A 14,553-nucleotide genomic window follows, 5' to 3' on the forward strand; every position below is an offset into this window, starting at 1 on the left:
TGGAAACAAACGTGAGGTCCAGCTTTCCCCCACCAATGTGGGTTGGTTCCGTCGAGTTAAGCAGAATGTTTTCAGGTCCTTCATCCAAAAGGTGTTCAATATGTCTTCCGTTGGCGACGGTTCTTGGTGAATTAATTTGTAATTTACTATGAGCGTTGAAGTCACCCGAGATGATAGTAGGTGTAATGACTGCTATTTCAAAGATTGCAGATAGATCCATGTCGTGTTCTCTGTGGCTCCTGTATAGATTGAAGATGGACAACACTGAGTTCCTCATAGTGAGATTAACACCCATAATTTCGACGTTCTCACCAGAGTTAGGCAGGTCTGTGATTGCCGTGACATTGATATGATTTCTTACTAGAATTGAAATGCCTCTGGTACCACTTTGTGCCATAGGGCAGTGGAAAACTTGATATCCTGGGATATTGATATTTCTTTCAGTCCTGGTGAGTGTTTCTTGAAGTAAAACGATATCAATGTTGTCCTTGAGAAGCACTGCTCTGAGTGTTTGTGCTTTGTTTTTGAGTCCTTGAATATTCCATTGTATAATCTTGAGATTGTCCATTATTCCGTTAGAGATGAATCCATTGAGTCCATGGTAGTTTCTAAAGTGCTGATTTCCCCGACGGCTTGTATCTTCTTGGCTGGAGTGTAGACTGCTATTGGGTGCTGAAACCGTTCAGTTACGTAACCTTCTTCGACTTCTACTTCGTCAACCTTTTCAGGTAAGGCTTGAAGAAGTGTGGAAGAAATAAGTTCAGTAGTTTGTTTCCTTCCTTGACTGGGTGGGGGGGGGGGGTCTGTTCTAGTGCTCGGAATGCTTTGTCTAGCATCTTGCTGAAGGTCTCTGCCACGGAGGCAATAACCGTAGGAACACTTTCATTTTTCTTGGTGGGTGAGGAGACTCTTGATTGGGTCCTAGCGTCTTTGTTGCAGCCAGCTACTGGGGCATTTGATGACGTAGGGATTACCATTCGTTCTTGTGAGGTTTTGGAGGCAATAGCAGATATATTCGTTTAGCTGCCATGATCTATTTGGTTGTTGTTGCCTTGTGCAGTAGTGCTTTGTTTTCACCAATTATTTGAGGCCCTGTTCTTGCTCAGATTAGAAAGAATTGGTGCTTTAGTTAGTTGCGGATTTGTATCTTCATTTATTCGGACCTGCCGAGGAGTGTACCACTTGCTTGTTACCGAGGGTCTGATCTGGTCTTTTAACCGAGGCACAATATCCTATAAATATATATTATATGTATATATTATACCCCTCCCCCCCCCCACACTCACCTTGCGCCTCACCATTCATCCTGCATCACATCCCTCACTTTGTACCTCACCTTTACCTTGCACCTCACCCAACACACCTCACCCGGTATGTGTATTGTGGAATACAAATACTATAGAAAACAATGAAATAACTAGTCAGAAGGGATTCCATGGTAGCCAACAGCAGAATATTTGGAATTATTGCGGAGTAACTGTGTCAAAATGATGGCATATTGACAAGTCTTTTAAATCCTGTTGAAATCAGATATACATCCCGCGAGCTGTGTGATTCAGAGTGATTGTCATCCAGTTTAGTCTCTAAATCTGTTCATGTCAAATGCTGAACGTTTGAAAAATTCCATAATTTGACGGAAAATTTGGTAATAACTATAATTATTTATATTAATCACTGACAAATAAAGCTTCTAATTATGATTGTAGATTACACAGTGCCTAATTATAATTACTGGCTGTTCTGATATTATTATGATTTTCTTTTATTTATATAATTTTTTTATATTTTCCATAAAATAAATTAAAAATTGCGCCTCCATTCATGAAATGTTTTCGATTTGATCAGTTTTAACAAATCTGATTTTCTAAGACAAATTGTTTGTAATATAGTCATTAGAAAGAAAATACCCTGAAGGATTCACTTGAATCCAGGGTTGCAATGCTTTTGTCCATGATGTGGTGCAGTGTTCACCTAGTTGTACTTCAGCTCATTGGTCTCTCCTCTCACCTGTCAATCAACTGGCCGACAGATTTCTGAGCCTATTGGGCTCTATCACATCAACATTTGAAACTGAGTATGGCGTCTGACTCCACCACATCACTGCCTAAAGCATTCCATCTGTTAACTACTCTGACACTGAAAAGTTCATTTCTAATGTCTCTGTGGCCCATTTGGGGTACTCAGTTTCCACTTATGTCCTTTTGTTAGCGTTCCACCCGAGCTAAGAAGTTTGTCATTGTCCACCCTGTCAATTCCTCTGAGAATTTTGCTTAGAAGACTAGTTTTTTTGTCTAGAGTGCACCGGTTCGAATCCACCTTTTGGCTCCTACTGATTTCTCATTACTACGTCACGTTAATGTGATTTCTTTGCGCATCCTTAGTTCAAGATGGTTTCATAGTACAAGAGTTTTTCAAGATGACAGACGGAGTCAATCATCAACATAATGCCAGGTGTCGAAAATTCCCGACATTCAAAGTACTGACCCCTAGTACAGCAAGTTAATGGGTTGTGCTTGGAAATTAAATTTATTAGCAATATTAATTTCTAGTGAGGAAACGCCAAAACTTTCCTAGCATCAATAGTGAGTAATTGCGTCACCCACCATGGCTCACGCAGTGACGATTTATTTATTAAATTTTCATTAAAACCAGTCTGCAATTTGCTTTTATTTGCATTTGTTATTTAGATTGGAAATTAATTAAATTTCACAAACATTAAAAAGTATTTCTATCCCAAGGTGAATTTCCACATCCTAATATGTTGATTCACAGGCAAAATAATAATCACGTCACGTATTGAGCATTTCTTAAATGTGGTTTAATCATATAAAACCTTTCGATCCAGTGTTATGAACAATGGAAAATTGTTCTCTGGTATTTGACGTTAAATATTAGGGCGAAAAATGACGCCAATATTGTCTCGTTAGTGAACGATATAAATTAAATAGCTTGACTAATATCCCCGACGTTCACTACTAGAGGGAGGGGGAACGCATCATTTGCACATTGAGTCTCACGACAACAGGAGCTTGATCTGATCCCTGCTGAAGCAAGCCAACTAGCATCGTCCAATATAGGGGTCATCCGACGTCTCACGGCGCCGCGCAGACTTTGCTGTTAGCTTCACACTATAAGGGAAATTGTGCTCGGTCAGCAACTGAAGTTCTATTGGTATTTATGGCTATATATATTGGTAATAGAATAGACCGACCATTGCGCCGCAGGAGAATTTAAACATCCAGAGTAAGTTTAAGTCTAACAGGCAGTTAATCTATTCATTTGAGATTAACTGAGGAAATATTAGCACTGCAGGAGTTACATTGTATGTTATCTGCAGAGTGGAGAGAAGCAACCCGGGAGCCAGCTGCCTCAACTTATGGTTTACACGTGGGCTCGACACCCCAACTAGGAGCCGAGAATTTGGACTGACTCTCGAGAAGTTCCCCTGACGTTACATACGCAAACCTACTCGGCAGCTATTCCCTCCTAACTTATTCATTAATAATTGTAGTTAGTCTACTAACCTTTTAGAATATATTATTTACCATGACTTACTAACCTCATGATTACATAATATTATAAGGTGGATTTAGCAATATTAAATCAACCTCCCAAAAGTTTTTAAGTGGTAAGTAATTTACTATACTAATATTTACTAAGTGGTAAATAATAACTAATACACGTGCTAGTAAAGTCCCACATACTTATATGGGCCTTACGAGCCCGGAGAGTCAAAGCACACTATCCAATAAAGAATCAGTGCAATAAAGTTAACATATACTGGTTTAAAGCTAAATATTGAAGTTTGGTCCTTTTAATCAGGAGTAGCCAGAAATTAGGTTATTCACAATCAAATTATAAATTACAGCAGCAAGTAGACTGCCACAAATCCTAGCCTAACTCGACCAATGTCCATTAATAACTTAAGTAACTGTCTCCACAACTACCAGGCTATAAACCCTAATGTATACAGTAGCAACAGTGGGCCACAGCTAGCTACCAACAGTATTATTCCACATACCTGAAACAGAAATACAAATATTCAGGTCACCAGGGGCTACGGCTCATAACTACTATAACAATCCAGTGCTAACAGCAGCTTTGGAGTGGCCACATCATTTAACCATTATTTACTTGGATGGTAATGATATACATCCAACTCACAACCCAGTCGAGACAATCAATCACCTTAGAAGTATAAGTGTCTCCTTCAAGGAATATTCCACTGTTGTGTTCAGTCTCATAGAACCTCGCCAGCCAACGAGAAATAATCATTGGGGCGTGAATTCAGCGTTTTACCAACGCACAGCCAATTACATAAAGCTTTATGTGGATCAAGTATTAGAGTGGAGTTAATGAGGTATTTAATGTTTCATATTGACATAAAATGCAAGAAAATTAAGAATACAATAATTATGTTACTTTCTGATTACATTTTTTGTGTGGATAGGCAGGCAGGAGGGTTACTCAGTAGACAAAATATTGAAGTTCTTGCGAGGCAAGATCAGGTATAACATTTGGGGTTTACGGCTCATGCTCGGTGATGATATGGAAAGTTTGTTTACTGAGAACTATATAATATATATATATATATATATATATAATATATATATATATATATATATATATATATATATACATATATATATATATATATATATATATATATATATATATATATATATATATATATATGACCGAAAAAGTAAGATTAATAATTCTAACACGAATTTTCTCAATCTTTCGTACATTACGCTTCACTGTTGGAGGTAAATAAAAAATCACTTCTCCAAAATTCATTTTTATTTCTAGTCTGACGCGACACGGGCGCGTTTCGTAAACTTATTACATTTTCAAAGACTTCACAAATACACAACTGATTAGAACTTACGTATCTCTGATTTTATATCTACATTTGAGTGAGGTGGGAGGGGTGATGTGGCATTAACACAAGACAGAACAAGAGGGGATATTAATAGGGTATTAAAAGTATCAACACAAGACAGAACAGAAACAATGGGTATTGAATAGAAGTGTTTGTAGAAAGCCTATTGGCCCATATTTCTTGATGCTTCTATATTGGAGCGGAGTCTTGAGGTGGGTAGAATATAGTTGTGCAATAATTGGCTGTTGATTGCTGGTGTTGACTTCTTGATGTGTAGTGCCTCGCAAACGTCAAGCCGCCTGCTATCGCTGTATCTATCGATGATTTCTGTGTTGTTTACTAGGATTTCTCTGGCGATGGTTTGGTTATGGGAAGAGATTATATGTTCCTTAATGGAGCCCTGTTGCTTATGCATCGTTAAACGCCTAGAAAGAGATGTTGTTGTCTTGCCTATATACTGGGTTTTTTGGAGCTTACAGTCCCCAAGTGGGCATTTGAAGGCATAGACGACGTTAGTCTCTTTTAAAGCGTTCTGTTTTGTGTCTGGAGAGTTTCTCATGAGTAGGCTGGCCGTTTTTCTGGTTTATAGTAAATCGTCAGTTGTATCCTCTGATTTTTGTCTGTAGGGATAACGTTTCTATTAACAATATCTTTCAGGACCCTTTCCTCCGTTTTATGAGCTGTGGAAAAGAAGTTCCTGTAAAATAGTCTAATAGGGGGTATAGGTGTTGTGTTAGTTGTCTCTTCAGAGGTTGCATGGCTTTTCACTTTCCTTCTTTCACTTCTACATGGGTACCATCGAGCAAAAAGTCTTAGTCGACATGAACTTGAAACCGGCCATATACTGCAGGTATGTTGACGACATTTTTACACAGGTACCTGATGTCAGACATCTGCAGGAGCTGAAGGAGGCATTTGAGCAGAGTTCCGTGCTGCGTTTCACTTACGAGACGGAAAAGGATGGGAAGCTGCCTTTTCTAGATGTAACAGTCATGGAAAGGGCGGAGGTTTCCACACTGCAGTCTACACTAAGGAAACAAACATAGGAATGTGCCTAAATGCCAACAGCGACTGCCCTGACAGGTACAAGAGGAGTGTTGTTAACGCATACGTCGACCGTGCTCTCAGCCACAGCTCAGAATGGAAGCAAGTCGACGAAGAACTCTGTAGGGTAAGGCAGGTCCTAGTCAATAACGGCTTCTCCAATGGTTTCATCGAAGACATCATAAGAAGGAAAGTGAAAAGCCATGCAACCTCTGAAGAGACAACTAACACAACACCTATACCCCCTATTAGACTATTTTACAGGAACTTCTTTTCCACAGCTCATAAAACGGAGGAAAGGGTCCTGAAAGATATTGTTAATAGAAACGTTATCCCTACAGACAAAAATCAGAGGATACAACTGACGATTTACTATAAAACCAGAAAAACGGCCCAGCCTACTCATGAGAAACTCTCCAGACACAAAACAGAACGCTTTAAAAGAGACTAACGTCGTCTATGCCTTCAAATGCCCACTTGGGGACTGTAAGCTCCAAAAACCCAGTATATAGGCAAGACAACAACATCTCTTTCTAGGCGTTTTACGATGCATAAGCAACAGGGCTCCATTAAGGAACATATAATCTCTTCCCATAACCAAACCATCGCCAGAGAAATCCTAGTAAACAACACAGAAATCATCGATAGATACAGCGATAGCAGGCGGCTTGACGTTTGCGAGGCACTACACATCAAGAAGTCAACACCAGCAATCAACAGCCAATTATTGCACAACTATATTCTACCCACCTCAAGACTCCGCTCCAATATAGAAGCATCAAGAAATATGGACCAATAGGCTTTCTACTAACACTTCTATTCAATACCCATTGTTTCTGTTCTGTCTTGTGTTGATACTTTTAATACCCTATTAATATCCCCTCTTGTTCTTTCTTGTGTTAATGCCACATCACCCTCCCACCTCACTCAAATGTAGATATAAAATCAGAAATACGTAAGTTCTAATCAGTTGTGTATTTGTGAAGTCTTTGAAAATGTAATAAGTTTTACGAAACGCGCCCGTGTCGCGTCAGACTAGAAATAAAATGAATTTTGGAGAAGTGATTTTTGATTTACCTCCAACAGTGAAGCGTAATGTACGAAAGATTGAGAAAATTCGTGTTAGAATTATTAATCTTACTTTTTCGGTCATATTTAATAATATATGTCTACAGGAAAGACTGCTACCAAAATATACTAATATATATATATATATATATATATATATATATATATAAATGAAATAATTTCCCCTGTAAATTAATGTAAATATAATCTCCAATATTGTAAATCATTTAAAGAAAAATAAGTATAACATTTAGGGGTTTAAAGTTCATGTTCTGTGATAATGAAACACTTGTTTACTGAGAATTATACTGCTGTATATGTAATGTAGTATTGCCTTGTAAAATTTAGGTATATATATGATTTACATTGTATTTTATTAAATAAAAATAAAAAAAAGTTACATAAACTATCATCTCAGGAGAAGGGTGCGATTAGAAGCCACCTATATACATTTTACAGCTCGACCATTCCATGAACATAATTCCTCAAATGGAGTTCACCTTTCACGTGAATCAAGAGCACATGTGGCCAACAAATAAATTAATACTATCGATACCATAGGAGGTTATGGCAAGAAAGCCAAACATACTTTGTGTATATATATTTTACCATATAGAGTGTGTATATTCTTATATAAACAAAATCATAAAAAATAGCACTATTCCATTCTGCACATTCTTGTATAATATAATTTTCAGCCAACCCTCAGATGTGGGTGGGACAACTTAGGCTAGAACTGAACTAAGTGTTGCTCAACCTAACCTAATTTAAGTTTTGTCTACCCACTAGGGTAGGATTATTATTCAGCTAGTACTGAACTAAGGAATGTATAGCCTAGCCAACATTTAATATTGTGCAGACCCAAATTAGGGTAGGAATTATTAATTACACAAATTGTGTTTCTCATATTACCATATTTATCATTGGTATTATTTTATTTTATTGTGTTCATCTTTGAGTGCTACAAGGTATCAATATTCCAACCAAAGGCGAAAATGAAGGACTACCCAAGGTACAATCTGTATTGGCACAGAGTATCACTCAAATCTTATACATAGTTAATCTTTAATCTTTATGCCAACCTTGACATAAGGTAGAATAATATAGTCTAGTAAAGGAAAAATTTAATACTAGGCCAACACTACAATACTTGTTCCAACCATATGAACAAGTACCCCAGCTATATCAGTAATAACCATACAAGCCCCACAAGTCTTGAACTCAAAGCCAACATGACTACTCCTGAGAAAGTAAACAAATCCTTGAAAGACCTTAAAGGTCACTTCACAAGATAACTCAATAAGTCTGATAGTTTATCACAAGAATCCCCAGTTGATTATAATTAACTAGAAATATCTCTCAGTGCAGCTGATAGTAAATTTGAACAAATCAAGGCTATGACTGGGTCATATCAGTGTACTGAATGATAGTGACACTGATCCTGATGAAGTAGATCGGATCATAACAGAATTTGCCATATATGAGGATGAAACTCAAGAGAAGTTTAATCCTCATCTTAATTTACTGAATGTGCACAGAGTAGCACCTAACTCAACAGTGTCTCAAACCAGTACAGCTCAATCAGAGGCACGTTTACCTTCTTTAGACTTACCAACCTTTGGTCCTGGACTGGATGAAGAAAACTGGGATACTTTTTGGATATCTTTTAATGCACATATACATTCTAAGGCATCCATATCAAAGGTGACTAAATTCACCTACTTTCAAAGTATCCTCAAAGGGGAGGCTAAGAAGGTTATAGCTAATTTGTCTCTTGATGACAACAATAATGATATAGCTATACACTTGTTGGAGGTTACCTACTGCAACAAAGAGTTAAGTGTAGCTAATCTTTTCTATTAATTAGTAGACATAAGTCCACCTAGCAATCGACCAGACTCCCTTCAAGACATTAGGTTGGAAGTGGAGTCCCTTGTAAAAGCACTAGGCACAAAGGTAAATGTGCCCGCTTCAGAATGATCACTGAAATTGCTACTTTAGAGGAAACTTCAAACAGATATTTTAGCTGAAATCTTCTCCCATTATAAAACAGAAATCCTTGCCCTTGATGAGATTTTCAAGGGATTGAGAATCACTGTCAACAAGCTGAAGGCTTATGATAGAATAAAATCTGATCCTAATCAATCATTGATAAATCAGTGAAATCGAAGATCACACCGACTAAGTCTCACAAACATAAACCTAAAACATCTACTTCCACTCGAAGATGGAGGAATAGCAATGTAGGTACCTACACAGTAGGTCCCTCCAAACCTGCAGTCAATGCATCACCAAAAACTGTGACTTCTAAGACTACTATAGGATGAGAAGCTGTTTGTTCTGTCAAGAAGAATAATCTATCTACCAATGCCAAACTTACCCTGATCGTACATCGAAAATAAAGCGTCTTTAGGAGCAGCACAGATGCACCAGATTCTTCACGCAACATGATCCCAGTACTTGTACAACACCATTGCACATACGTAACAGGTGCCATAAGGGTCAGCACCACTCTGTATTGTGTGGAGTCACTAGACCAAAATCGACTAAACTCCAAGTGGAACAAGAAACTTCCAACACTGTGCAGTACTGCAAAGTACGACAGGAAGTAAATGTACTTACCACCATATCAAACAACAATGCAACATTACCTACTACCCAATTGCTGCTGACGAATAAGAGATACAAGATCACTACACGTGGTCTCTTCGACCAAGGGTCAGAGAAAACGTTCATCACCCAACACGTAGCTGATAAAGAGAAACTTAAAACCTTACGTCAAGTAAAGTTGAACATCGCAAGGTTCCTGACAAATACAGGGCCCCAAGATTACAAGGTAGTAAGAGTTTGGGTATGTCTAGGAGCCCAACCCGTTCTCGCACTTTCGTATAGTCAATATTGACTTATTAAATGCGTGCATATGTGACATACTAAACATACTAGTTTACCTTGAAAAGCTTCATAGAAAACACTGACCTTACCTAACCTTCTTAGTATGTTAAGATAAGCATCTTATTGCTTCGTAATTACAATTATTACTTAACCTATTACAGGTATAGGTTACAATTATTACTTAACCTATTATAGGTATAGGTTAAGTAATAATTGTAATTACGAAGCAATAAGATGCTTATCTTAACATACTAAGAAGGTTAGGTAAGGTCGGTGTTTTCTATGAAGCTTTTCAAGGTAAACTAGTATGTTTAGTATGTCACATATGCACGTATTTAATAAGTCAATAATGACTGTAAGAAAGTGCGAGAACGGGTTGAGGAGGCTTTGCCCGCCCAGTGCAGGCTATAGTAGTAGAAAAAATCCCACCTTACTTGTATATATATGGACTAGGGAACAAAGCCAAACTCCTTCAGAGTAAATGAGTTAAGTTAGCTGACTACAAAATCAAGTCTGACTACCTCACCGATGTTGGCATACTTGCAGGTGCAGACTATTATTATAACTATATCACTGGATGTACCAAACAACAGGGAATGAACCTGTTACTATCTGCCAGGGCAAATTACTCACTGGACCAGTGTTGCATCAGAAACAACCCATGTCAGTAGACAATCAACAAGTCAATCCAGAAATGATTGTGTGACTAGGAAATGAGCAGTCACCACTTAAATTCAGAGACATTCCTGACGATGACTCTGATCCCCCCGTACATAAATTATGGGATCTAGACACCTTAGGCATTGTCCCTGAATAACCCGGTCCTGATGATACCTAGACCTACCAACAATATCTAGATTCACTAATCTATAATGAGAATCAGTACTGGGTCAGACTGCCATGGAATCTAAATCATCAACAATTACCTATGAGCCATTTCATGGCTCTGAGCCAATTAAAATCTCAGATAGCTCAACTGAATAAGCAACCTGACAAATTAAAACTGTACCACGAACTGATACAACAACAACTTGACAACAAGATCATTGAAATTGTCGAAAATGACAACTCTAAAGAAGGACAATGCTTGCCTCATCATGCCATGCTGAGAGATTCAATTACCACATCTATTAGAATTATGCTTAACTGCAGTGCCAAGACAAAGGCAAATAGTGTCTCATTGAATGATTGCCTTCAAACTGGCCCGAGTCTGACACAAAAACTCTATGACATGCTGTTAAGGTTTCGTCTTGGAACCTATGCCTACACCGCCGATATAAGCAAGGCCTTTCTTAGAGTAGGTCTTCAAGAAGAAGACCGAAATTTCACAAAGTTCCTCTGAGTAAAGGATCCTTATGATCCGCATAAGGAAACTGTCACATACAGGTTAGCCCCAGTCTTGTTTGGGCTACGTCTTCTCCATTTCTGCTTCAGACAATATTGGATACGCATTTAAAGAAGTCCCATAGCTCTTACAAGACTGAGGTTAGCAATAATCTGTATGTGGACAATTTCCAGGGACCACCAGTGACATATTTAAAATGATCGCAATATACCATGGGGCTTATCGCGAACTGTTAGCAGCCAACAAGCCTCTCCAATTGTGGGCCTCTAATAACCACCAATTGAATCAGTTAATATAAAATTAATTCCAGAATTCAAAGCTCCTCAAAGACTAAGGGTGCTTAGTGTTGTATGGGACATCACCTCTGATGAGTTAAATATCAAATTATTGGATACACATAACTGGTTCCGGTTTAACCATGAGGTAATTATTGTCTTTAGTCAGCAAACCATTTGACTTTTTGGGCCTGATAAGCCCCCAATCTTAATTAAGGGTAAACTCTTCATGCAGGAGTGCTGGCAAAACAAATTGGGTTGGGATGATCTGTTGCCCAATGATTTGCAGGAGAAGAGGCAGCAGATGACAACAGATCTAAGTATCCTCAGTGACCTTAAATTCCTCTCGCAGTACTATAAGCCCTGACCAACCTATCAAACTGCATATGTTCTGTGACGCCTCAGGAAAGGGATATGGCACTGTAGCATATCTAGTGAGTAATGAGCAGGCTACACTACTCACGTCAAAAGCTAGAGTGGTCCCTTTAAGGGGCCATCATTGCCACAAATGGTACTGACATTGGTAGGGGTTCGATTGCCTCATTACCTGACCAAGATTCTAGCTAATGCTCACTTCTCTGAGATAGTAGTGTGTGGTCAGATAATGTAGCAGTCTTACAATGGGTATGTAACAAACATAACAAAACTCCTTACGTGAGCAATCGTGTTAGGGAGATAAGAGAGATGTCAGCAGGGTACAAACTAAGATATGTGCCCATAAAGGAAAATCCTGCTAACTACTTTTCTAGATGAATGACATTTAGGCAATTAGTCAGAGCTGAGATGTGGTTCGATGGACCCTAGTGGCTAATCAGTAGCTAGTGGCCTGAACAGAAGTTACAAGTCATAGTGACCAATGTCACTGTTCCCACTGAGACACCAGAACCTCCTCGAACTTTGGCCATTGATCTTAGTCAATACTCTAGCTTAAGTAAACTACTATTGATTATTGGTTCCATGGGTTGTCATAGCCAGGGGGAAGGGTTGTAGAGATAAGCTCCCACAGCCTGTAAAGTGCCCCTGATGGTATACGCCTTAAATAGCCTATGACAACCAAGTTCAGTTCCTGGCCTGCATGTGTGGCTTAGTGGAACTGCTTCTACCAACAGGAGAAGGGGTGAAGGCGGGCTCTCTGACGCCTTAAAACCAGTTGCTTCGGGCTGATGGGACTCGTCAGCCTGGGAAGGCAGCTCATCTACGGGAAGGAAAACACCGAATTCAAACCTCTGCTAAACCCACTCATGGAAAAGGCTTCGGGAGTCAACCCTGAGAAAACATCCGGAGTCGGAGTTCCTAAGGGGGTTTGCAGCTGTTTACAGCTACATTCCAGCAACTCATGCGACGACACTGATGCCAAGCGTATCGGCGACGGCCCTTCCCTTGGATCACATCAGTGGCGTGGAGAGGGTGGATCTGCTGTATGGGCAACAGCCGGTTCTCCATAATTACTGCCCAGGCCTGTACGCCAGACACTCCAGCATCGCCTTGGCGATGGCTCAACACGGGAAGCGACAGGTAACGGTAATAAGCCGGTGACAACTCAATTGGTGTAGAGTGAGGTGCCAGGGGTTGCTTCTATCGGTGGGATAAATCATCCGATTTCATAGGACGGCTACCACCTGCCTCAAGCTGGGCAGCCTCCAGCCAATAAGGTGCTGTCTTGCCACTGTCCGCCTGCTTCACCGGGTGCGTGGGGCTTAGGCCACAATCCAACAAGCGGATCGTCAACCATGTACCAGGCAAAAGAAAACAAACACAGAGTCACCCAGCTCTCAAACTGGGCACATGGAATGTAAGGACCATGACACCGGGTCTCTCAGAAGATCTAATGGAAGTGAACGACGCCCCGCAAGACAGCTGTGATCAACAATGAACTATTCAGGCTCCAGATGGACATAGTCGCCATGCAGGAGACACGTCTACCCACGAACAGCAGCATACGGGAGAAAGACTTTACCTTCTTATGGCAGGGCAAACCACTAGAAGAAGTAAGGGAGCATGGCGTTGGCTTTGCCATCAAGAGCAGGTTGTTAGGGTTCATAGTACTGCCCACGGAGGGATCTGCAAGGATCATCAAACTACAGCTTCATACAGCAGCAGGAATGGTCAGCCTCATCAACACCTACGCACCAACACTGACCTCCTCTACCGAAGCAAAGGACGAACTCTGTGATGACCTCGGCCTAACTCTCAGAGACATACCTCAACAAGAACCAGTCTTCCTCCTGGGATTTTTTAATGCAAGAGTTGGTTCTGATCACAGTTCTTGGCCTTCCTGCCTGGGCCAGTATGGATTTGGGAAGATGAATGAGAGTGAGCAGCACCTCCTAGAGTTTTGCTATTGTCATGATCTCTGCATCACCAATTCCTTCTTCGACACCAAACCCCAGCATTAATGTTTCCTGGAGACAACCCAGGTCTAAGCGTTGGCACCAACTTGACCTGGTGCTTACGGCGCATAGCAATCTGAAAAGCATCAAGTTGACTCGCAGTTTCCAGAGCACAGATTGTGGCACCAACCACTCTCGCATCGTTGCAGAATAAAGTTCCAGCCCCGGATAATCCACGGAGCAAAGGAGGGAAGACCACGCATTAACGTAAACAAGATTCGTGACCTTCACGAGGTGGAGGAATTCACTGTTGTGCTGGTAAATGCCCTTCCTGTACCACCTTGTGATAGGGGAAGTGAGAGGTGGTCACATCTCAGGGGCACTATTTTCAACACTGCCTTGTCCACCTTCGGTAAGAGGCAGAACAAGTCAGCAGATTGGTTCGACGCCAGTGCAGAGGAACTGTTAGCCCTCGCAGAGGAAAAGAGACGAGCTCTCTCATCCTTCAAGAACCTGCCCTCAGAAAGGAACTTACAGGCCCTCCATACTGCCCACAGTAGAGTTCAACAAACTGCGAGGCGCTGTGCTAACGATTATTGGCTCTGACTCTGTTCCAGCATCCAGACTGCGACCACTGTCGGCAACCTAAGAGACATGTATGAAGGGATCAAACGCGCAACAGGCCCTACACAAAACAGGACGGCTCCTCTGAAG

At 40.3% G+C, this 14,553-nt stretch overlaps 2 protein-coding genes across 2 annotated transcripts; both read left to right on the top strand.

Moving 5' to 3' along the window:
• The first annotated feature begins 10,829 nt into the window (after nucleotides 1-10,829).
• On the top strand, nucleotides 10,830-11,231 carry LOC138367120 (uncharacterized). The gene has a single exon (XM_069328524.1). It carries the CDS (start codon nucleotides 10,830-10,832, stop codon nucleotides 11,229-11,231), a length of 402 nt encoding a protein of 133 aa, XP_069184625.1.
• Nucleotides 11,232-13,413: 2,182 nt separating this feature from the next.
• Nucleotides 13,414-13,905, top strand: LOC138367121 (craniofacial development protein 2-like). The gene has a single exon (XM_069328525.1). It carries the CDS (start codon nucleotides 13,414-13,416, stop codon nucleotides 13,903-13,905), a length of 492 nt encoding a protein of 163 aa, XP_069184626.1.
• The last annotated feature ends 648 nt before the right edge of the window (nucleotides 13,906-14,553 follow it).

This window comes from Procambarus clarkii, chromosome 21, assembly GCF_040958095.1.
Source record: "Procambarus clarkii isolate CNS0578487 chromosome 21, FALCON_Pclarkii_2.0, whole genome shotgun sequence".
Classification (NCBI taxonomy): Eukaryota; Metazoa; Arthropoda; class Malacostraca; order Decapoda; family Cambaridae; genus Procambarus; species Procambarus clarkii.

Bases quoted from the DNA above. Each gene is read 5' to 3' on its own strand.
- LOC138367120 (XM_069328524.1), top strand. From the start codon at position 10,830: ATGGCTCTGAGCCAATTAAAATCTCAGATAGCTCAACTGAATAAGCAA.
- LOC138367121 (XM_069328525.1), top strand. From the start codon at position 13,414: ATGCAGGAGACACGTCTACCCACGAACAGCAGCATACGGGAGAAAGAC.